Source organism: Rousettus aegyptiacus, unplaced genomic scaffold (assembly GCF_014176215.1).
Source record: "Rousettus aegyptiacus isolate mRouAeg1 unplaced genomic scaffold, mRouAeg1.p scaffold_m13_p_10, whole genome shotgun sequence".
NCBI classification, from domain to species: domain Eukaryota; kingdom Metazoa; phylum Chordata; class Mammalia; order Chiroptera; family Pteropodidae; genus Rousettus; species Rousettus aegyptiacus.
Window position 1 is genome coordinate 14,790,597 of NW_023416285.1, and position 25,080 is coordinate 14,815,676.

Consider the following 25,080-nt stretch of genomic DNA (forward strand, 5'->3'; position numbering starts at 1 on the left):
GGTCGTGGAGGAGCCGTTATATCTGAGGAGACATGAACAAAAGCCTGGAACCCTTAAAGTTTTTGGCAGTTGGAGAATCAGTGAATATAGTTCACTGTGACTAGAGAGTAGAGTATGCATAGGGAGGAGGTATAAGAAAAGAGAGGATGTTGTTAGCTTGGTGAAGAAGCAGCTGATAAATTTGGAGAGATAAGTTGGTCCATATAATGAAGGGCTAACTAAGTATAACCACCCTGTTAAAAAGTTTAGACTTCTTGTGTGTGCTGTGGAGGTCCACAGCCAGGAAAGACTTATGTTTTAGGACGAAAATGCTAGAGGATAGATAGATTGGAAAAAAGAGAAATTGCTTTATTTATTTAATAAGCATTTACTGATCACCTACTTGTGAAAGTAACTATTCTAGGCAGTTAGGATACAACAGTGAACAAATAGACAAAGATATCTGCCCTACTTCTAAGTGTAGCAAAATAGAGACCAATAAACATAGAAAATAAATTAATCATGTAGTATATTAGGAGGTAATAAATGTTAAGAAAGAAGAAAAAGTAGAATAAGAGGGTGCGAGAATGGGGGTCAGGGATAGGTGCAATTCAAATAAGATGACCAGATGTCCAGCTCAGAAGCCGTTGTGTTGTTCCAACGAGAAACGATGAGGACATAGACTTAAGTGTAGGACTTTAGAATGGAGAGAAGGAATTGACTGGGGGATATAATTTTTTTTTCTTTTTTAACTCTTTTTATTGTAAATCAAAACACAAATTGTACAAAACAAATATGTAATATAATGAATTATTATAATACGAATGACTGTAAAATCCACCCTGATAAAAAAGTGAAACTTTGTGTTTGACCTTTAGAATTTCTCACGTCCTGAATTTTTCTGATTACACACTCATAGTGAAGCTTAGCATGTTTCTCTGTCCTTTGTTTGAGTTGTAAATTGACAACTGGACTCAGCGGCTTTAGCAGACCCAGGTGGCCATGGCTGTTGGCAGTGGAGTGTTTTGTCATTGAGAAGCACATCACATCTGGTTGTCTTTTGCAAGGTTAATAGCTGTTTTTTGCCCTATGCCTATAATTAGTAACTGATTAGGGGTTGCAAAATGGTGATATTCTAATTCTATCGTATCTGTTTTAGTTATTAGCTGGAATACTCTTGTAAAGAGACATTGCCCCTTATCTATTATTTGGTTACTGAGTGGTGCAGCTTCTATAGGAAAGGCAGGGTAAATGACTTTTCCTTTATTTACCAGTTTTCGAGGTAATAAGTTCGTTCCTTGTCATCCTCAATTTTTATTATTATATCAATATTTTCTCCTCAGTGTGGCCTTCTCTGGAAAGTGTCCTGGTTGGTTCGTTTTGAGAATTCATAGATGCTAGGTTACTCCAGTCTCTTCAGACCTCGTATGCTATATTGGAGCAGGCAAAACTCCTCCCAGTTTTAGCTCTTGTTCTAAAATTGGCTTATCATATGTTCCAGTGAATACTTGTTGGCTATTATGGAGTCCTCCACCAAATACCCAGCTGCTTCCCTCTGCTTTTTCCTGGATGGATGCTAATACCATATAGGTCTTGTTTCTGTTGGTTTGTGGGGGATATCTTAGGACCAAATTTTGTTGTACATGTTTTCCTTGGCATTTTGCTTTTGCTATCTAGTTGCCTGGTCTGTTTTTATGCAGAAATCAGAGGTTAAAAACAAAACACACTGCCACCAATGCCATCTTCTCAGAAATGGGTTGAATCTTAGAAGAGTTAGTGTGCAATTGAGAATAATAGAAGTTTCCTATTTGGAAGATCTGATGGATGGTAATTGCATGGATAAGGGTTAAAAAATAGAAGAGAAAGAGCAAGGTAGTGAATGGAAAATAAAATCAATTTTTGACTTACTAGGTTTGAATTGCTTATAAAATGTCTTAAGAGAAATGCCTTATTAAGAAATGGGCTTCCAGAACTTGATGGAGAGAGCTAGGAGGTGATGAAAGACCAGCGCACTGAAAGTAACTGAAGCCAGTCTAAGTTGGAGAAATTATTATTTTTGGTAAAAATTGCAGTATGAAAAACCAGTAGACTAGAAAGCCTGCAAATGAAAGAGATACTAATAAGCATTTGTGAAATTGTAGTTTTATATGTTTTTCATAAATATGCACAACAAATGCAGGTTCACACTGAGCAGCAATCCAAAGAGGAAGACAATATTCAAAAATCTATTTTATGGATGCACCTGGGGTTTTGGTCATTAGGTGTTGATGCTGTTTATATGTTGAATATAGTATTAAGAGAATGAATTTATGAAATCTGGGTATTTTTCCTACTAGAAAAATAGCTGTTACATATTCATAAAGATAAAGACCGTAGATGATGTTAACTGTTCATAAGCTACAAGTTTTTATATTTCGAGTGGATTGCACTGTGCTGTCACAGGTCCTCTATTTTAAAAATAGACGAAAAAGTCTTCTCTCTTGTGAGCTAGTCCAGTTAATCCTAAGGTGCTCTGACCTCAAAGGGGAATTTTTAAATAGCATGAACATTCGGACATTTCTTTTTAAAATTTTAGTTAATATTAAATGACTTCCTTTTGACCTCTGTCTTTTTCTTTCTTTTTCTTTCCCAAATTAGGCCAGTCTTCAGAGACCCGAGATTAAACTTGAATCACTAAAAGAAGACATTAAAGAATTCTTTAAAACCTCAGGTTTGTAGCTGCCTTTTCCCCTAATTCTTTAAGGCAAAATAAGGAAATACGTTATTCGAAGGGAATATTTTATCCCCAGCTGCCCAATTACTCATTCAAAATTGCGAAACAGTGGCCGGATAGGTTTTATTTGGGAAGAATTAGAACTTTTATACATATTAATAAAATGCTGCAAAAATTCAGGAGCAGTGGGGGATGACTCCTTTACATTGATCAGTTTTAAATATTGTTACCTTCCTGCTCAAAATACATCCTGAATGTATGAAGAATCTCCCTGGTTAAGTGACTTGTCTTTTACTTTTTATTTGTGGCTTTTTTCCTTCTACACTTCTTTTCCCTCCTCTTTTCTACCCTTTCAAGAAGAGAAGTTCCCTGTTATAACCTTTGCACATGAAACTGATGAATTAAGTGGTTTACTTACCCAGAAAAGTTCAGGTAGTTAGCAGCTAATCTAACTGGTTTAATTGGCGGTGCCTTATACTAATCTGCCTCTGTTGTTTAGGAGTCTGATTAGTTAGTTGTAACTAATTACTTGTGATCTGTTTGTCAAGTGCCTGGCTGTTTCTGCCCTTCCTTCTTAACATTCCTCATAGCACTAGCAGTGCAATCACTAAAGATTTTGGCATTCATCGAACACCTTAACAGTAAAAAAAAAAAAGAAAAGAAAAAGAAAAAGAAAGAAAAGAAAAAAGGGAATTTTCCTCACATCCTGATAAAATGGTGCAATAGTTTTACTTAAAAAATAATGTCATGTTGACAACTTGGCTATGCAGTGTTTGCCAAGGGATATAGTGAATATATAGTAACTAATTCCTTAATAACACTTTACTCAGCAATTGGCTGTTGATAAAGTTCTTTCAAAAACAAATATAATGTTACAGTTTTAGGTAAATTTAATTATAATGTATCTTTATATTAGAAACTAATATGTTTATATATTTTATTCTTTTTTAAAAAACAGGTTGGGAAAAGAAACTTCAGAATGCTGTTTATAGTGAACTGACTGTGTGAGTTTTTCATACCTATTTTGAGATACTGTCATGTTAGCTATATTTACTTTGTAAGTACCAAATACAGTATTGTTATATATACTCATTGTACTAATATATCTCATTGGTATTTAATAGCATTTTAAATAAGTTAATACTTTTAACAATTACAGTTTTACCTGAGAATTAATAATGAATAGGTGAGGTTTTTATACCACCAAAAATTATACCACCAAAAATCTTATGTTAACAATTCATTTATCCAACGTAATTAGGGAATAAGATGTTTCTCACAAGTTAACATTTCAGAAAACTGGAGCTTACCAGCCTTCTTTTTATTGCTGCCATTTCAGATATCACCCCCTTTTATTTGTCTTCATAAGTGACCGTACTAGACATGATTAACTTTTTTGCAAAATTGGTATCATTATTAAGAAATCAATGTTTCTGTTTATGTAGACTTGCTCTCAGAGTCTGTTGAGGTATATAGAACTATTTGTCATTACAAAAATGTAGATTTACAAGTTAGCTTTTGTAGTTTTTAATATTTTATTATTCATCAGTCATTTATTGAGTACTTACCATGTACCAGCACTATGCTAGGGGCTGGGCATATAGACTAGAACAATAAGCACAGTCCCTGCCCTCATGGAGTGTATATAGAGTCTGACAGAATTCTTATGCCCGCTATTCTTTATTTTTACCACTACCAATGCATCTGTGTCTGTAGCATCCTCTCCTTTCTAATGCTCCCCTTTCCAACTTGCCCCTTCTAACCTGCTATTGACCGGGAAACAAGACGACTCAGTTTACCAGAACCGTTTCAATATAAAGAGACTCAGTGAAAGTCTGGGCACCTGTGTTTGACACACATTTTTAAAATTGGTATTTGCTTCTTTGTTTATCACCATTTTCTCACTTGGTGTATGAAGTCTTAACATCATATATAAGTGTTATCTATTAAAGTTGACTGTGACTATGCTTTTGGTGCTAGTCACCAAAGGAATGGATGTTTACCATGACAAGTAAGGTTTTAAATTCACAATATATATAGAGATGCCACAGCGTGATTAATGCGAACATGGTGATTTCTCTCTCTGACAATTGCATAGAAAGCTTGTAATTTCAGTGTCTTTGTCTTCGATACTGATAGAATCAAAGCATCTGTTGTGCGTAATTCCAAACATTGGATTCTCATTTGATGATTGCCGTTTTTGTGGTCTAATGCAATCTTGAAAATTGTTCTTGAGACAGAGTGCCTTTTTATACTTGTGGCATGACACTATTTCATTCATGGTCATATCCTCAGTACCTTACACAATAGATGTTAACTAAATATTTTTGAATAATTTTGAAGGAGTCCAGTGAAACTACCTTTTTCCTCATTTGGGGTTCTGAATAAATTGAGAAATAAGATAAGTCATAAAGGCAAATGGGAGATCAAAATTATACTTTTATTTCTGACAATGACTAGGTGGGAAGGCATAGCTTAGTGTGAGAGCAAAATGAGGCCTTTAACTGAACTCCAGAATTAAACGGATTTGCCCTTCCAGTTACACAGTGTGGGTGAACATGTTCAGTTTATTCTTCCAAAATTTAAAAATCAGATAAGGCATTAAACCTCTTCTGTGGTTCCAGAGAGGGGCCAGGGCTGCAGTAGTAACAGAGCTCTTGTCCCAGGGATGGACCCTCCAGAGTGAGGGAGAGGGGTCCCCACACACAATTCGGGAGAGGAGAGGGGACTCGGCGTGTTTCATTGCCCTTTTTATTGGCAGAAACCATTAGACAGACAAGCAAGGAAGGCAGAAAGTGAAGTAGAAATATTCTTTAGGTTAAATAATCGGAGTTAAAAAGAATTACTCTCACGCCTAATAGAGGTGTGGACACGTGAGCTATACAGATGATACCTAGAAATTGTTCACTTCATTTTACTTACTTTAGTAAACATTCCAAAGATTTTTGTCAGATTTTTAATTAACAAATATAACTGGAAACTTTCCATTTTTATGTTATTTATGTGAAATTTGTAATTGTAGCCCAGGTCAGCTCTTCACACTCAAGGTTGCCACTTTGTTTAGTTACTGTGTTGTAAATAATGATTTAATGTTACATTAATGGTCATTTACATTGATCGAAGTCATATTTTATGTCAAGTGCTGTGCTAAGGACTTTATATACATTGCCTCATGTAATGTAATTTTCATAGCAACCCTATAATATAGAATTTATTATTATCACTATTTTACAGAACAGAAAACTGAGGCTCAGCCCACTTTAGTAACTATAGCTAGCAAATGGCAGTGTGAGGGCTTGACCTCCAGATGTCTGATTCCAAAGCACTTGGGTTTTACTACATTTCATGTATCTCTTGCCTGGATTAAAAGTGTTATGAAGCGAGAATTGTGTTTTACTTTAAGCACCTCCTATGGCATCAAATAGATGCTATTTAGTTAGAAAAAAAGTTATTGAGCCATTTACCAGTGCTAACACATGATAAATATTTGTTGAATTGGGGAATTCAGTATAATTATTCATCTTAAACTTACTAGAAAGAGTTCACTAAGACAGTCTTTACACTGAAAATGCACCAGTTTATTTCTTTGTTTTAGTCTTCATTGTACTTTGTGCAAAGCCATTTATAAAGAATTAGATGACTTATCATTTTCCCTTAAAGAACATAAAGAAGTAAATAAACCTTTAACAAAAAAAAACCCTTTATACATATTTAAGAAGATATACCATAGTCTCCTGTTATAGTAGATATATGTAAATGTCTACAGTACCTTGGAGAGGTATGAGTGTTGAACAGTAGTAGGACAAAAATGGAAAGATTTTAGATAGTGAATACCTTACACTAGACCTCAACATCTGCTGAGCCTTTATAATGTTCCTGGTGTTTGCTGGAAGAGTGCTCAGGCAGTCAACCTCGATGAGAATGTTTTAATCATATAGTTCTTCTTTGCCTTACTTTAAATGTTACCATGTACTAGTTATGTGTTATGCCTCAAGCTGGGTACTGAGGAAAATGAACAAGCTAGATAGTCTTTGCTTTCACAGAGTTTACATCCTGGTGGAGCCGACAGCCTTTAAAGAGGAAGTTATGGTACAATATTATAAGTGCTATGATAGGGGAAGTACAAGGAGCATCTAGTACTTGACTCGAATTGAGGATGTTAATATGGCTTAGCAAAGGAAACAGTATTCATACTAAGATCAAAACATTAAGCTAGAGTTAGGGGAAGGATTAGAGAAGAGAAGTGCTTTAGGCAAAGAGGTACAATGGGCTCAGATATTTTAGAAGGGAACAAGAGGCTTAGAGACTTAGAGGTGAAAATGTGGCACATTGGAGGAAAAAAGTTGTATGGCTGGGTGATATAGGGGAAAGGGCATGGTAAAGGATGATGCTGGATGTGTAGGCAGGGCTGTGCTTCGTACTCAAAGCTTTGTAGACTGGATCCTAAAACATTTTGGTTTTCACTTATAATTTTAAGCATAATAGTGACATGACCATATTTGTATTTTATTCATTCAACAACATACCAGTTATCTAAGATGTGCTCGGCATAATGCTAGATGCTGGAAATACAGTCAGTGTTGAATAAGGAAGACGCTGCTCCTGGATAGCCGCCAGGCAAATTGGCAAATAGGTTGAAAATAGTGTGGAAGCAGGGGACACTACTTGAGAATCTTTTGGATGAATGCAGGCGAGAGATGCTGGTTGCTTAACGCAGAGTCAGTGGGGGAGACAAAGATGAAATGTATTCAAGTGGACAGGAAGAGTCAGGAGTCAGCAGTGACGCACAGGCTCCATGCATGGCTCCTCTCTGACAGCCCTCACCTCCGCAGACCAGTGTGTGAGCTCTGTGGGGGCAGAGAATTTAGCCTATTTTGTTCACTGCTGTATCTTTATTACCTTAAACACTTAGTAGCCTCTCATTATATGTTTCTGAATGAATAAATATCTAACTTGATTTTGGTTCAGCAGTAATGTTTTTGGGTTGCCACTTCTTGCTACCCGCTTTTTGGATCAATTTTTTTGAGAATTAACTCTTGAGATTATCAGGAAGTATTTTCAAGTTTCAATTCTAAATGTCTTAAGTTTTATTACATTTAGAAAGACTTAATGTTAAAATGAAAGGATTTTAGAGCACTATTTTATTTTAAACCACGTATCTCTTTACAAATTATATATTGAGCTATATATATGAAATATATAGCTTTTAAAACTATTCTGCATATAAGAAAGAATACTGAGGTATCTAGAGGCTATCATTTTTTCCTTTGAGAAAGATAATTTATTTAAGTACATGGAATGTAGATTTTAGTGGACAAACAGCTAGAAATAATTAGTAAGTGAAACTGCTTTATAAGTTAGGTAGGATAGGTTGACTTTTTTATTCTAGAAATGTTTTTTAAGGACATTTGAGCCTTTGATACTTAGGTTCTGGGATAGGTACAAGTGGCATGTTAACTCTTCACATGCTGATGTCCCAGCATGAAGAATTTCTTGAAAATTCAGTGTGTGGTTCTCAATTATTGGAACATGGTGCTTTGCTGTAGGTACAAGTCCTATGACCAACTTCAAAAGGAGTTACATGTTGCTGTGAAAGCTCTTGGAACCTCTAAGTAAATGTTGAAAGCGATCATGTTTTCCTATTGCCTTCTCTGTCTATGATTTCACATCACTCTGTGCCTCGATTATTACAGTCCAACCATTCCGGCTTTCCACCTCAGGGTCTTATGCTTTCTGTCCCTCTACCAGGAATGGTCTCCCCCCATATCGTAGACAACTTCTTCTCATTCATGTCTTAGTTCAAATATTATCTCCCCTAGATACCTCCCCTACTCTTCCAAACCACTTCTGTCTCATACCCTGCTCTCATTTTCTCATGGCACTTATTACTACCTGATATTATTCTATGTATTTGTTTGTTTTTGGAATTATTGACTTTCTTTACTAGAATGTTAGGTAGATGAGAATAGAGGATATTGTCTTAATCATCACCGTATACTTAGCACGTAGAATGACTCAAAAATGTTGAATAAATGTTTTCTTAGTAAAAACAATACATTTTGAATACAAAATGTAAAGTTACTTAGAAAAAACAAAGAATTCATGACATTAAAATTTTAAATTTTATCGAACTTATAAATTTATGTATTACATATTAAAATGAGTAGTATAATAGATTATATTTATATTATTATTTCAACTTTGTAAAAATATATAATCTTTTGGAAAAGGAAATTGAGGGAAATGAAAAGAGTTGATGTGGATTTTTTTTAACCTGTCAAGATCTCTCTAAATGTTTATATGTGTATGTTAAAATTAAGTTATGACAGTTTTCATATGAGCAGTTACAGAGCTAAATAGTTTTAAAAATACCTCATTTTATGAATTCAGATTATTATGCAACTTAGTTATTAAGTTGCTTAAATAAAACTATAGTACTAATAGGATAAGAATAAAGAATTTATTAGTCTGTTGCACTTTGTATAAACATATAGAACTGCTAACAAATATTGTTTCATTTCTAACATGGACGACAGAGGTAAGTAATTTCTAACCAAGAGAATTAGTTAATTATCAAGAATAATATACAATATTTAGCCGCCTTTTTTGTCCCTAGGTTTCCTTTACCTAGTCATCCTGCTGCACCTCCTGAACATCTAAAAGAACCTTTGGTATACATGAGAAAAGCACAGGTTGGTTATCGTTCCTTTTTAATTATATGTTTCCATGCCAGGTTATACAATGCAGAGCGAAAGATCATTATTGCTGTCAGGATTATATATTATCCTTTATATGAAAAACTGGGTAAGAACTGCTAAAGTGATATGAATAGTATTTGCATACTCTTCTTTTTTACTTTCAGTAACCAAGGATCACACTTATTTTACTAAAGTAATCCTGAAAACATTTGAGTAGAAGAAAAAAAAAATTATTGAGTCATGTTGGCCTGAAATTTAAAATATGACAAATGTATTATACAACAATCATCTTTATACTCTGTGATATTAAAGGAATAAAATGGGAATGAACTGACTCACTCTTCCCTTAAAATCTTGGCTTTTGAAGCCAGTGTTATTGATACTGTATTTGAAATATATTTGTCCTCGCAGCAGGCTGTTAGGTACTAATCGTGTTCTTTTGCAGAAGTCAAATGAACCTGGTATCTAAAATGAGCTGAAAACTAATACCACTTTAAAAGAATAAAGTAAAATAATTGAAGCAGAAACAATATAAAAAGCTATTAAAATAGAAAATCAGTTCTGTCACATGCCCCTGACTCTAAACTGTCCTTTGTCTCCGTGGAGCCTGGTCTGCCTGCCTGCCGGGTGGCGCTGTTTGTACCTCACAGTGTTGGGTAGGACTCTGACTGCCAGGGCCAAGGCGCTTAGTGACTATCACAGAGTTACTCTTTTTTCTCTATCATAGTCTCAGAAATTATTGTAAAAATTTCAAAAATACCCCCAGAGAACTCCCATGAACCATCATCCAGCTTCAATGATGATGACAGTGGTTCTGCTGTGCCTAAGAAATATTCCTCTGCCGTGAGCTACCACGTCCCACTGCAGTGGTATGAGGGGGGATATTTTTCAAGTTTTATTTTCATTTAAAACCCCTCAAAATTAGATTGTGAAAGGAAGCAATAAAAACAAAAAAACATGGCGATATTTGAGGAAATATGTAATATATTTCTATCTCTAAGTGGTACCTTTAGGGCTACGATCAGACAATATTTCTTTATTATTGGTATGTCATAAAGCATAGTCATTAAATGACACATGTGTGAAAGAACTTTGATCTTTTGTTATGAAAATATAAACTCAAAAAAATAAAAATAAAAACTTTGGGTCTAAATCTTTTTTGGTGAAATTTGAAAATTTCTAAAAATTTTATAGGAAGTATCAGTTTTAGCAGATTAGGCGTAAGAAACAAAACACAAAAGTTGGTTTCTTCTCTTGACTGAAAAGAAGAGATAGAGAGATAAACAATAGGTCTGTTCTTACAGCTTACCACTAGCTGCTGAGCAGATAAAGGAATGGTAAGTGTACGCATTGTGTATATGTGTGGTACTTCTCTCTTTTCTTTCCCGACTTAGCCACCAAATCAGGGGTTGGCACACTATAGCCGTGCACCAAACCTGCCCTGCCACCTGTTTTTATACAGCTGGCAAGCTAGGAATATTTTTTGAACATTTTCAACTGATTGAAAAATTGAAAGAAGAATAATATCATGTGACCCATTGAAAATTACAGGAATTAGTAAAATAGGTTTTATTGGAAAATAGTCTCATTCATTTATTTATATATTGTCTGTGGGTGTTTTTGCACTATAACATCAGAGTTAAATAGTTGTAGTAGAGACATTATGACCCTCAAAGTCTAAAACATTTACTGTTTTCCCTGTTACATAAAGTTCACCAATCCCTATACTAAAGTATTCAGTCTTGAAGAGTAGGGACTATGGTTTTTTGTTTTTTTTTTCATCTTCAATATCTGGCACAGTGCCAGTCTACAGAACACTGTCAATAAATATTTGTTGAAATAATCAATTCTTTAACCATGGTTACACTGAATTCCTCCTCTACCAGTTAGTGTCTGCCTTCTTCCTGTGTTTGTTCTCCTTGAGTCATCTAGTTCTTCAGCGAGCTGTTCTGTTGGGGAGTTCTCTCCTGCTTGCATGAAAGCTACCCCGTCTGGACCACATCACTACCGTCCCATCGCGTCCTCTCCTGCACCTCATACGCTCTTGTTCGTTAGACTTCCATTCTGTCTGCTGTGCCAGTCTTCAGCCTAAGGCTACCTCTACTGTCTATTTTTCTCTTTTCCAAAACTGTTGTATACTCAAGAAGAAAATCACATAAGTTTTATTTTACCATTAATTTTGTCTAAGTTCATTTATTCATCTTTCATCAGATTCATTTTGTTGCCTGTCGATCCTTTAATTATTTATTATTCATTATCTGCTTTCCAGGTATTCCCAAAGTTTTTCCACACTTGTGTAGCCCGAAATTCTACCACCGTCTCTCTCATTTTTAACATTTGCCACCTGCTTTAGTAAGGATACTTAGGTCATCTCATTCAAGCTTCCACAGCTTCCCTGTTTTCTGCCACATCTTTCTTCTTCTTTTTTTGGCTCCTGCCATCATATACACAATACACAATACTTACACTTACCATATACAACTGTCTATTGTATATTTCTTCTGTGAGAGCAAACTCAACATGTCTAAAATTGAGTTTATGATGTTATTCCTAAAATGAGCATCTCTTCCTATTTCCGTTCATTGCTTCCCATCATAATTATAGTAATTTAGACTTGAAATATCTTTGGTCTCAGTTTTCCACATCTAGATAGTCACTAAGTTCTATAAATTATTTTTTTCCGTAGTGTTATAGCCTCCTCTTCTTTCTTATTATCAAGGCCATTACCATAGTGATCACAGTAATGATGATGATAATGGCGACTGTATTTTATTGAGTGCTTACTTCGTTTCAGGCATTAATTCACGTCCTTGTCTTATTCTTATACCTCCTAACTTTCAGTGTGTCTCTCACCCCATCACCTTGTATAATTGCAATGCAATTAACTTTAACTACAAGCAGGTGAACAGCTCTATATCTTGCTGCCTTCTAATAAACTTTTAGTGACCCCCAATTACCTAACAAAGTTTTTGCTCCCAAACTCAACACTTAAGAATTTTTACTATTTGTCTCCAGCTTCCCCTTCACCTATTCAGTCTCTGCTGTCTTAAACTGTCCTTCGTGCCCTTCCAAGTGAATCATTTTGCCTTTTCCCTCTTTCATCCTTAACATTTTTCTTATTTTGCTTTCTTGTCATGGAAAGCCCTGTCCGCCTGCTTTGCATTACAGAAATCCCATCTATTTTTCTAAGGTCAGCTCAGATGACATCTCGTCTCTGACGTTGTTATTACCCCTGTTAAAAAGGATCTCTCCCTTTCGGACTCTTTTAGCGCACAATCATTTTATGGCCCTTATAAATTTCATTTTATTATAGTAATTTTTGTACACATCTTTCTGACTTTTGTTATAAATCTTTTGAAAGCAGTAACGATTTCAAAACATTTTGTACACCCACTACATCTAGCATACTTACCTTTACGTAGCAGGAGTTTAGTAAATTAGTGTTGAATGAATAGTAAAAGCGTTTGCTAGCTCTTCTACAAATGATTACAATATTCGTTTAAAAGATATTTACTGAATACCTACTAGTGGAAGACACTCTGCTATAGGCTATGGAGATTTGGAAGTAACTTAGACATAGATTCTACCTTTAGTTAATTTCATGGTTTAATAGTTGAAAGAAGACTTGGATACAAGGAGTTGTAATCTAAGGTAGAAAGTGCTGTGTACTATAGGGGAGGTGGCTAGGAAGTTTTGTAGGAATACTGGGAAGGAGGTGGTTCCTTATTAAGTTGTTCTTTGCTCTTTGTAATCAAAAATCACTTTTATTCGGTAAAGTATGTGGGAAAAATATTTTTAGAACTGCACTCTAGAAATTTTTGATTCCTTTATTTCCAAATAAAGTTTTATGAGTTATTATAACTTCACTTAGCTTGTCTTGTGTCTTCAGAGCTGGGATGTGAATCACCTCTCAGCAGTCTTTGGCAAGCTGGGTTGGTGTTTAATTTTCTGGGCTGATGAGGGAAAGAGTCCTTTTATGCTGTATTGGCATTTCCCAGAGTATTTTCTGCTGAATACCAGACCTGAGAGATGCTCCATCATAAAGGGTTCCATGGACAAAAAAATTTGAGAATTGAGGCACACACTGCCTTCCTGTTGGTAAATCACAATTTATTGTTTTTAATAGATTTTATTTTTATAAGAGTTTTAGATATATAGAAAAATTGAGAGGGTAATACAGAGAGCTTTCATAGATCCCATACCAGTTTCTCCTATTATTAACTTCTTACATTTTATAGTATATTTGTTACAGTTAGTGAACCAGTATTAATATATTATTATTAGATAAAGTTCATACTTTATTCATATTTTTTCAGTTTTAACCTAATATCCTTTCTCTGTTCCAGGCTTCCATCCAGGGTACCCCATTACATTTGGTTGTCATGTCTCCTTAAGCTCCTGTTGGCTATGACAGTTTCTCAGACTTCCCTTGTTTTTGATGACCTTGACAGTTTTGAGAAGTGCTAGTCAGGTATTTTGTAGAATATCCCTCTGTTGGAATTAGTCAGATTTTTTTTTTTTTTTTTTTTTTTTTTTAATGATCAGACTGTAGTTGTTGGTTTTTTTGGAGGAAGACCACAGATATAAAGTGCCATTTATATTCATCACATCGTATCAGGGTACCCATTATCAATGTGATTTGTCACTGTTGATATAGACGTTGATTTCCTGGCTGAGGTAGTGTTTGGGAGGCGTCTCCACTGCGAAGGCACTCTGTCTCTCCCTTTACGTGCTGTACTCTTTGGAAGGGCGTCACTATATATAATCCACACTTCAGGAGGGGTGGTTGTGTTCCACCTCCTTGAGGAGGAAGTGCCAACAGAAATTATTTGAATTTTTTTTTTTTGCATAGAAGAGTTGTCTCTCCCCCACTGTTTAATTATTTATTCTAATCACTTATGTGTATCAGTAGGGACTCATGGATTTTTATCTTATATTTTGGGTTTTGATCCAATACTCTAATTTTGTTGCTTACAATCAATTTTGGCATGTTAAAGGCTCAGAGAAGTTCAACAGTAAAGAAGCGTTCAATTTTATTTAATCCAGTGTTGTTCAAACTTATGACCGTGAAACCCATTAAAATACTTTGGGAGTTACTTTGCTACACATTTCAGAAAAGGCAGTATTTGAAGAAACTCATATACAGCATGATAAATATAAAGGCATGAGTTTTCTTGTGAAGTACTAGTAAGCACATAGAGCTCTAATTATGTGCCAGGCACCATTTTAGTGCTTTACAAGTATTCACTGATTTAATACTCATGACAAGCTTATGAGGTGAGTTACTCTTATGATGTTAAGTCTAACTTCATAAAACTAGTAAGTGGAAGAGTTGAAATTTGAACCTGGAAGTCTAGCTCTAGGTGATATTCAGCCTGTTCCACTATCCAGTCCAGAAATGCTCAGGCAAACTTGAAATATGCTACGTGGTTGAATTACCCTGCTCCTTGTCAATGTAGTAACCTAGGCAAAAATGAGAAATTTGTTAGTTTTATATTATTTCAATTCCCATCCCCTCCCTAATCAGTCTTTCAGTTTTCTGTACTGTCCATTTCTTAAAACTTCTAAGACTTTTAGGATACAATTCCAGTCCTTTCCTCTTGCTTACAAGGCTGTAAACGATCTTGCCCATTTTTACCTCTCATTTTCTCTCTTGCCGTCTCACACTGCCCCATCCGTCCCCATTTCCATCCACGTCCTCTCTGGCTAATCATACCTGACCTCTTCCAGTTGTTCCAGTGGGAGAACTATTGCTCGTGTCATCGTTTCTACCTGAAACTGCCTCCCCACAAATCTCGAATGTCTCTGGCTAACTTATGCATGTTCTTCAGGTGTCAGGTTAGATGATAGTTTTTAAAGAAGCCTCTGACCCCCATATTTCGGATTTTCTGGTACTTTTCTTGTGTTTCCGATCCTCTACACGGGAGGCACCCTATACTTCCTACCACCGTACTTGAGTTGTTTGTATCATTACCGAGGTTCCGTAGTCTCTGTGAACCAGGCTCAGAGTCTCTCTTTTCACAACTTATCTCCAACATCTGGCACAGTGCCTGGCCCATGGTAGATGCTCAATAGATATTATTTAAAATGATGAATGAATGGAATACACAAAAAGTGGAAAATGTTTCCTCCTAGAAAATATTTATACCCTTTTTCCTGGTATAATTATACTTCTAGAACCTTATCTAAAGGAAAGAATCAGAGAAACAAAAATTTATGTTATGATAATAGTAAAAATTTTTTTAAATCTGAATGAACAGTAATAGGACTTGCTCAAATATAACATGGTCACTCCAAAAGACAGTGTTATACAAGCATCAATATGTCATTTTTTAAAGAAGTATTATGAAATAAGTACATACAATGTAGTCTCAAATGAAAAAAGCAAATATAAAACAGTCTAATTCCACTTTAAATATGTACATACGCATACATATCTCATTTATATACATACACGCATAGAAAAAATGAAAACAAAATGTTAACAGTGGTTATTTTTGGCTGATGGAAATTTATGGATTCTTATTTGTTATTTCCTTCTTTACATAGTGTTATGTTTTATAAATTATTTTAAATAAATGTCTACATCGATAGTCAAAGAAGAATTAGTAAAATATTTTCTCATTAGGTAGCTGCATTATAATTATTTTGCTTTTCTTTATTTTTTGACAGGGTGAAGTATTTTTCAATTTTATAATTTCATAACTTTTTGCACACTATTATACAGTTTTTAAGGGCTTATTTACTTTCATTGTTATAAAAAATATGATAGCTAATACTCATTTAAAGATTTCAATACAATTGTGATTCTTTTATATAAATCTTTTGCTTCTCATGGCTTAGAAATTGGCCTTCTTTATAAAACTCTTGAAATTCTTTGAGTTAATATCATAGATTCCAATTATTAGGGAAACTGATTTGAAGGCAACAATAATTTCATTTGGAGAGGATATGGGTTTGAGTGAAACATAATGTCTTCCTATTTAAACATTTTAAATGTAAAAGGCCATTCATTTTCCTTTTAAATAGAATTTTAAAGCTTTATTTATTTTGTGGGCCTTTTGGGTAGAAAACATTACTTTCTATTTTGTATTAGTTTACTGTCATTTAAGAACTTATTTGCTATTTTCACTCTTTTTTTATGCTAAGCGTATATTGAAATTTTTATATAAATAATAGAACAGGAATAACTATGATTTTTTTTGAGCATTTATTTTAGAAACTCAGGGCTTATTTAGTCACCTCTACAAATAGAACTTGAGAAAAATTAAGTATCTATAAAGCTGGAGCCGAAGTGGGCCTTTAGTTTTATCCAGTCTAAACTCTGGAGTTGATCTCCTTTTTCTCAAGTACTTCTGAAAACACCGACTTAAGCCATTTTGGTTAAGTCTTTCTACTGGTTGGAAAGTTTTTATATTAAACAGTTATATGATCCTTATAAGATTTACTCACTGGTCCTAGTTTTGTGTGTGGCATATAAAAGGCATTAAGTGAGTGAGTCAGTGAGTCAGTGTGTAAACAAAGGAATGAATGAATACCACTTAAGATTAGAGTTCTTGAGGGAATCTAACGGATGGCCCAGCTTGAAAGCAGCCACTCCTTTCATCTTGGATTTCCCTTCATTGTCAGGAAGTTACATTCCTATTTCTGATATCTGTGGAAATGACTTCTCTGACCATCTGACCGCAGTTCTTACAAAGGGTAACTTGGAAAAGCCCTGCCAACAATGCCATTGTGTCATCAACATGGAACAGGGGAAGGAGAAGACATGGCGAACCACAGGGATCACTTTTCTTTCATTATTTTTAGGACTTTAAAGCAAGTGGTATGTGTTCAATTGACAACAAGAAGTTTTGATCTAGCTTTCTGTTTCTTTGCTCATTCTTTTATGTTCTTTCTGTGGTTTATGATATATGGACTGATACAGCCCATATGAACTTTTTGAACCCATCCCACATTATTTGTTTACCTGCCTTATTTTCCACACCACAAAAGCAATGTGTTTCTTAGGGACAGGGATGCTGTTTTTATTCATCTTTAATGGCCTGTGTTTAAATAGATGCCTGATAAATATTTGTTGAATCAATGTCTTTTCATTATTTGAAAACTCAACTACTACACCTGATTTTCCTTTTAGAACAAAAATCTCTTTAGCCACAAAAATCTCATTTTTTTTTTCTGAACTGAATGTTCTTTTTCTCTATCCCTCCTTAATTTTTAGTCATGTTCTTTCTTCTCTTCTGGGTTATTTCTAAGATTCTGCTTTAGGAACACAGAAAAAAATGATAATTGAATAAAGATTTAATCAACATTGCTTTCTTTCTCATTCTATTCTCATGTATTCTTTTTAAGTTTCCTTATTCATAAAAGGAGAGTAATGATACATATTTCACAGCTGTAACAACATATGTAAATTACAGAACTCTGTTTCCTAAACTCTTTTCATTCTTTTTATTCTAATGTGTTATTTCTGTGTACTTTTTTTTTCTTAAGTATTTTTTTCTCTATATCTAACATACAATGTTAAATTTAAAATTGATAAGTTGAAATACTTGGTACAGCGGGGTACCCATTTAGGAGAACTACGATTAATTACTTAAAATTATAGTTTATAGAAATCATCTCAATGAGATATTTTTGCCAAAATAACCTTTTTAAAGGATAAGTTAACAAATATGTTTCAGAATATCTTGTTAATGTGTCATTCCAGAAGGTGGTATTCTATTTTGAATGGCTTTCATGCTGAGGTTTTAGACTTTATGCTATGTTAAAATTGTGTTTTGCAGTCTTGAAAATATGTGTGGAATATATTATGAGCCACGCATTGTGTCTGCTGTTACTTTAATTTTGTTTTTATATGAGAGTTGTCTTTTCATCAGTTTAAGAGCCCTTTTTATGAGTGGATGAAAATGAGAATATTTTGAATCATGTTTCAATAGACAGCAATTTAGTTCTTTATATAATAGGATAAATAATACAAATTCAGGGATTAGATTTTTAATCTTCATGCAAATGTTCTTTTCATAGTAATGCTTAAATTAAAATTACTTTCTTAAAAAAAAAGTTTTTTTGTACCTGATCCCACCACAATCTGGAGTGGGGAGCAAGTGACAGAAGGCTAATTAGAAGAAAAGTGATTCATGCTGAGATGTAAAGGTGGAATAAGGTTTACCCAGAAAGATTAAGAATAAGGATGTTGGAGATGAAAGTGAGCTGTATTGTTGTAATTCATGTTTGATCATGAATAAGGTACTCTAACATATTTTAAGTTTTGGATCTAAGAGAAATATTTACAGTAGTAAAGAGAACCGAAAATAAGCTAGTAAGTGGAATTAGTTTTGGGAGTATTTAATATAATTGATTAAGGGTATTACTTTATTCTTGAAGATCTATTTTATATATTTAATAAACTAAGGCTTATTTTACACAGCTCTATATTTCTTCTATAGATGAGTTTTTTTTGTTCATCTATTGTTTAGGTCATTGTATCAGAAAACTTTAAAATGCTTATAACATTACTTTGAGTAGAAAACTTTTCAATTATTGAACATCTGTTATGTGCTAGACAAAATGAGATAATGTGCCATGATAGGTGAAGGAATGGGTGCTTCGAGAGCCCATAAGCAGTAGGCACCTAATACCATCTGGGGTGGAAGACCAGGTAAGAGAAGGCTTAATAGAGGTGAAGACCTAAAAGGTGAATAAGATTTATTCAGATAAAGTAGGAATGAGTATGTTAGGGAATGGAATAGAGCATGGACAGTATATCTAGATAAAGAGAGTAATATAAATGTGTGTGTTAAAGAAGCTATGAATGACAGCTGTAGCAAAAGCTTTCAGTTATTGAATGATTATTATCATTGTTATGTCACTGTTCAAAGTACTTTACACCTTTAACCTTTATAATAACCATATAAAGGACCTATTGTTATTATTCTACTTTTATTGATGGGTTATAACTATCTTTTATGAATAATATAATATATAGTTCTCTTTTTCTTGGTCTAAATTTTAGAGCTTTGGGATTATTTTATTTTGGTTTCAGTAAGGCAGGAGTAGACTTTAGGCATATTTAAGTAAAAAGCCAAACAGAACTTATGACATTTTATCTCGACGTAAAAAAGAGTAGTTTACTAAAAATATTCATGATACATGTGAATAATCAAATCTATATCTATTAAAATTAACTTAATATTTCAAGTTTACAAGAAATGTAGGGAATAGAGGAGAAGGTAATCAATACCGTGAAAAACAGTTAAGACAAATCCAGATTGTGACACATTCTAAAAAATAACTGGCCTGGACTCCTCAAAAAACTCAATATCCTAAAAAAGAAAATGACAAAGAGACTAGATTAAGCTACACTGAAAGAGACGTAACAACCAAATGTGATGTAATGAATGAATTTTTAATGGTTCCTAGGTTTAAAAAATCTGTAAAGATATTTTGGAGACAACTGGAAAATTTTGAATTTGGACTAAATATTAGATGATACGAAATATTATTATTGTTAGGTGTGATAGTGGTATTATGGTTTTGTAGGAGAAGGTCGTCTTAGAACATTCATACTGAAGTACTTACTTAGAGCTGAAAAGTCATATGTAATAATTTCTGTAAAATTTTTTTTTTACTAGGTCATTAATGTGGTTCCTGAGTATCAAACATTTATAAAATGCTTAAATTTAATTTACCTTTTTATTATCTGCTATTTTTTCCTATAATGTTTATCACTGTGTGATTTGTTAATTTATTATTTTTCCCCCTCATTCTCATCCTCTGCTACAGTGTCAGTTTAATGAAGACTGAGATTTTCTGTTATTCACAGCACTAAGGATAGTATCTGGCACATAGCAGGCAGTAATGAATATTTATTGACTAATGAATACTAAATCCCAACCGACCTCACCATTTCTATATAATTCATTTTTTATTTTTTTTAACCAGAGGTTTTGTTTGTTTGTTTTGTTTTGTTTTGTTTTTATCAGTTTCAGTATTGTTAACCAGAAACAATAATAGATTTTTCCTTATGTTTCAGGGAAGTTGGGAAAAAAGAATTTTGAAGAGTCTAAATAGTATGTGCACTGAACTGAGTATTCCATTGGCACGAAAGGTACTTACTTTTAACATTTAGGTATTTTATTGTGTATTAAGCACTAGGAAGTATCATGAAGTTATAACTGTTAGGCAGATTTATCTTTTTTTTTTTTGGCTAGTATATTGGTTTGTTTTGAAACAAATCTGTGAAAGGCCAATTATATGGGTATATTCTATACAGATTTCTATTATACATGTAATGCTTTTTGTAATAAACCTATAACTTGAGAATAAATAGAAATAAAGTATAGAATCTATAATACACATTATTTAGAGATTTGGCTATAAAGGTTATAAATGCACTTTAAAGATTTTAATTACGTTTAATCTTTTTACTTTTTGGCTAATTAGCACAGTTACCGTATTTTTTAATTAAAGATGAAATTCAGGCATATTGTCATCTTGTAGTAGCCAATATGCTACCATCTTTCAGTATTAACATAGGGAATGAAAAAAATGATTTTTCATCTCTCTGCAGAACTATTTAGATTGAATAGTATTACATTTACTTAGATCTAATATTCAACATTTGTCTGTCAGTCTGGGCTCTCAGTGGGGAGGGATGAAAAAGGAGAGAAAATCTACTTGAGGAGCATTCTGGATTCGTTACAGCTGCTCATGACTAGGGGAGAACAAGTTTCTCTCCATTCTCCCCATTTGATATTTATTCCGCTGTTGGACAGAATATAATGAATGTACTTTGGATAATGTCCAAGGACAAGTCACTGAAGACATCAGAAGGATGGTGTAAAAAAAGGATAAATTTATATGAAAAACTGACTAAATATGTAGTATTGTGTAATATACTGTCTTTCATATAGGAAGATGATGCTACTGACTCACAATCATACTCTCTTGGCCAGTCCCCCTTGCGATGCATTTCTGAGGTTGCTGGATGGGGTAAGAGGTGTAGTGTGTGGCTGAGGAGCAGTTTTTCTTTGTGAAATTTACTGGCCAGTACAGGTTATTTACCTTCATTTCTTAGACTCATTAGCTGAGCCATTGAGACTAGATACAATAGTTAAATAATAATATTAGTTTAAGTGTAATGCCAAAAAAGTTTACCATATATAATGAAATTATTTTTCCTTATGTTATAGTAGCTTATTTAAAACTTTAGATAAGTTATCAATTCTTGTTTTTCAGCTGCATTGCTGAACATCACAAAATGAAACCAATTTTTAAATTACCTTTTTTAGAGGCCAGTTGGAGAACAGAAAGAACTTCTCAATAAATGGAATGAAATGGGAACTGATGAACCAGGTATATTAAGAACTTTTTTCTACATGTGGTAGTGGGGAAAAAATTGCCTTCTTAATCATGGACCTAAATTAACAACATTAACAATTCTTTTGAGTAGAAAGCAACTTTCCCTTCCCAGTAATTTACTGTCATCTATTTTGTTTGCTTAAACTTTTACTTTGCAGCTTAAAAATTCCTAACTTTCAGTGTTCTCCATTATTTTTAGAATACTTAAATCAATTATACTTTTTTAAAGGAGCACTTGAAAACATTTTTATAAAAGAGTAAATTAAATCATTCAGTGGATTTCTTAGACTCATAGTTAAGGTAAATATTTTTCAAGCTTTAATTACATTGAGATGTTAAAGACAGGTTAATGGGTTTCTAAAATGTTTTTACGGGCTTATTTTGGTTCATTTTAATGTTTAAAATTCAGTCAACCAATTTTATAAATGTATAATGTGTAACAACTTTATATAATTTACTATGTTATATATATATGTAATTACATAGGTAGACATGTACATAATTTCTCACCACTCCTTAAAAATATGTGTGGGGAATTGGACAAGAAATTGGTGCCATAATAGAGGAAGCATTATATTATAGAAATTTAAAAGGGAGAACAGTTCAAAACAACTAGAGGGATTCACTAAGAATGCATCGTTTGTATTCTATATACTTTGAGAATTCTCATGTAGAATTTTTATATTATGTCGACAATGTTTTTTCAACTCAATTTTAAGTAACCTATCACAATTTTGTGAAAGGGAGACTCTTAATTTCTTCCAGAATATGTCATTTAAGCTATCAAGGGGAGGAACTGTCTTTTTATTTTTGTGTTCCCAGTATTTGACAAAATGACAAATGTTTGAATTAATCTAGCTGCACAGCAACATATGAAAGAATTATTAATGTTTATTATTAATAAACATTCATAGAACATATTAACTGGAATTTTGGTTTAATCTATCTTCTTAATTCTAGATTTAAGCCTTTTCAGACCTGTTTATGCACCTAAGGATTTTCTTGAGGTAGGTTCTATTGGTTAAACGTATGTATAGCAATAGGAGAAAATGTGAAAGAAATGATGATATAAGAATAGCTCCAGGCAGTGGAATCACCATGTAAATAGCCCCTGAGTCACTGAAGCTGTGGAATATCATGAACATATTTGTGTTTGGAAAATGCTCTTGGAAAATACATTGGTGTGTGGAAAGATTAGAAGCAAGTAAATCAATTAGGAAGATTAAGAAATAATGACCATAAATCATGTAGCCTGCAACCTAGCACATATCGGTTCTCAGTGAATATTTTCCTTTTTTATTCCCTCCCTCTTCTAAGTGGTCCAGGCATAAACAATGTAAGTGCAAAGGACATTAAGTAGCACATTATAACTGACTAGTTAGTACATTCTATCCCATCTAGGTCACTATAAACTTCCAGGTATCCCTGGGTATAAGCATAGATAGATAACAGCTGCAAGTTAATCTAACTTTAACTGCTCTGTCTCCAACAGGTAGAACAATGTTAAGCATATACCTGTTCAATAAATACTTGTCGAATGAATGAGCAAATGAATGAATCTTTTACATTTTATTTATATTTCTTTTCTGAACCTATTGTCTCTGATACCAGTTCGGCAGCTTTAAACATTGTTAGAAATTATTTCAGGCCTTTGGAGTTATAAATAGCCTGCTTTTGACTTTAAACACAAGTAGGTTGGTCAGCAACTGCCTTTATAGTGATGGCATTGTTTCTTTTACTTATCGAAGGTTTCTCCCAAACGCTTTCCTTTTTTAGCACTAAAGGCTATGTATTTTTTACATGGTTACCTTTAACAATATTTTTTCTCCTTAATAGTCACATATTCTGTTTCCTTAAAGACTGTTGCTGAAACGATCCTTTATTATTCACGCTGAGATTTTTTTAGATTTAATTTTATTATTGTTTTCAAGTGTACAGTACATCCGTTAAAGCGATCCCCCTAATTGTTCTTTCTCTCCTCTGGCTCTCCATCTAGCCATTACATTAATGCTGACTGCATTCCCTATGCCGTGCTCTCTATCCCTGTGACCATCTAGCAATTACTGATTTGTACTTCTTTAACCGTTCACCCTTTTCTCCCAGTCTCCCCAACTCCCCTTCCCTCTGGCCATCATTGGATTGTCCTCTGTGTTTGTGAGTCCATTTTTGGTTAGTATGTTCTTTTTGTTCCTTAGATTCCACATATAAGTGAAATCATATGGCAATTATCTTTCTCTGTCTTATTTCACTTAGCATAATAAGTATGAGAAGGTGGTCGATTTCCTTTTTTTTTTTTTTTTGCATATCTCTGTCTAATTTTCCCAGCACCATTTAGTGAACAAACTGTCTTTATCCCATTGTATATTCTTGTCTCCTTTGTCATATGTGAGTGTATAGGGGTGGATTTATTTCTGGGCTCTCTATTCTGTTCCATTGATCAATGTATCTGTTTTTATGCCAGTCTCGTGGTGTTTCGATTACTGTAGCCTTATAGTATAATTTAATATTAGGTAGTGTGATACCTCCAACTTTGTTCTTCTTTCTCAAGATTGCCATGGCTATTTGAGATCTTTAATTGGTTTCTTATAAATTTTAGGATTATTTGTTCTAGCTCTCTGAAAAATGCCATTGGTATTTTGATGGTGATTGGATTGAACCTATAGATTGCTTTGCGTAGTATGGCCATTTTAATGATGTTGATGCTTCCTACCCATGAGCACGGTATATGCTTCCATTTATTTGTATCTTCTTCAATTTCTTTTTTTAATGACTTGTAATTTTCTGAGAACAGGTCTTTTACCTCCTTGGTTAATTTAATTCCCAGGTAGTTTATTGTTTTCAATGCAATTGTAAATGAGATTGTTTTCATAACTTTTTTTCTGATAGTTCATCAGTGATGTATAAAAATGCCACTGTCTTCTGAATATTAATTTTGTACCCTGCTACTTTACTGAATTCATTGATCAAGTCTAACAGTTTTTTAGTGGACTCTTTAGAATTCTCTCTATATAGTATCATGTCATCAGCAAATAACGAGAGTTTTACTTCTTCCTTTCCAATTTGGATACATTTTATTTTTCTTTCTTGTCGTATTGCTGTGGTCATGCTGAGATTCTTAATTCAAGAAATTTTCTATAATTATTTCCTTAGTTATAGTTTCTACATTTCTAATATTTTCTCTTTTCTATTACCCACTTAGTCAAAGTTTCTTTTCCTTTTCTGTGTTTGTAAGTTTCCCATTTAAAGTGATCCCTTATTTGCATAATTATGCTAAAATTGTGCTATATTTATTAGTCTGTATTTAATACTGTTGATCCTTTGCTAAAC

The 25,080-nt window shown here is 33.6% G+C and overlaps 1 protein-coding gene across 5 annotated transcripts in view; it reads left to right on the forward strand.

Moving 5' to 3' along the window:
- TBC1D19 (TBC1 domain family member 19) overlaps nt 1–25,080 on the forward strand; it is a 91,936-nt gene that overhangs the window by 13,729 nt on the left and 53,127 nt on the right. The window contains exons 2-7 of one of the 5 annotated variants that reach the window (XM_016164958.2): nt 2,617–2,689; nt 3,651–3,696; nt 9,309–9,384; nt 20,426–20,500; nt 21,684–21,747; nt 22,714–22,760. In XM_016164958.2, the coding sequence (XP_016020444.1) occupies nt 2,617–2,689; nt 3,651–3,696; nt 9,309–9,384; nt 20,426–20,500; nt 21,684–21,747; nt 22,714–22,760 (381 nt within the window). Of the gene's footprint in view, nt 1–2,616; nt 2,690–3,650; nt 3,750–9,308; nt 9,385–20,425; nt 20,501–21,305; nt 21,385–21,683; nt 21,748–22,713; nt 22,761–25,080 lie in introns of those variants that run through there. The other 4 variants (XM_016164960.2, XM_016164959.2, XM_016164962.2 and 1 more) reach the window with 4 other exon arrangements.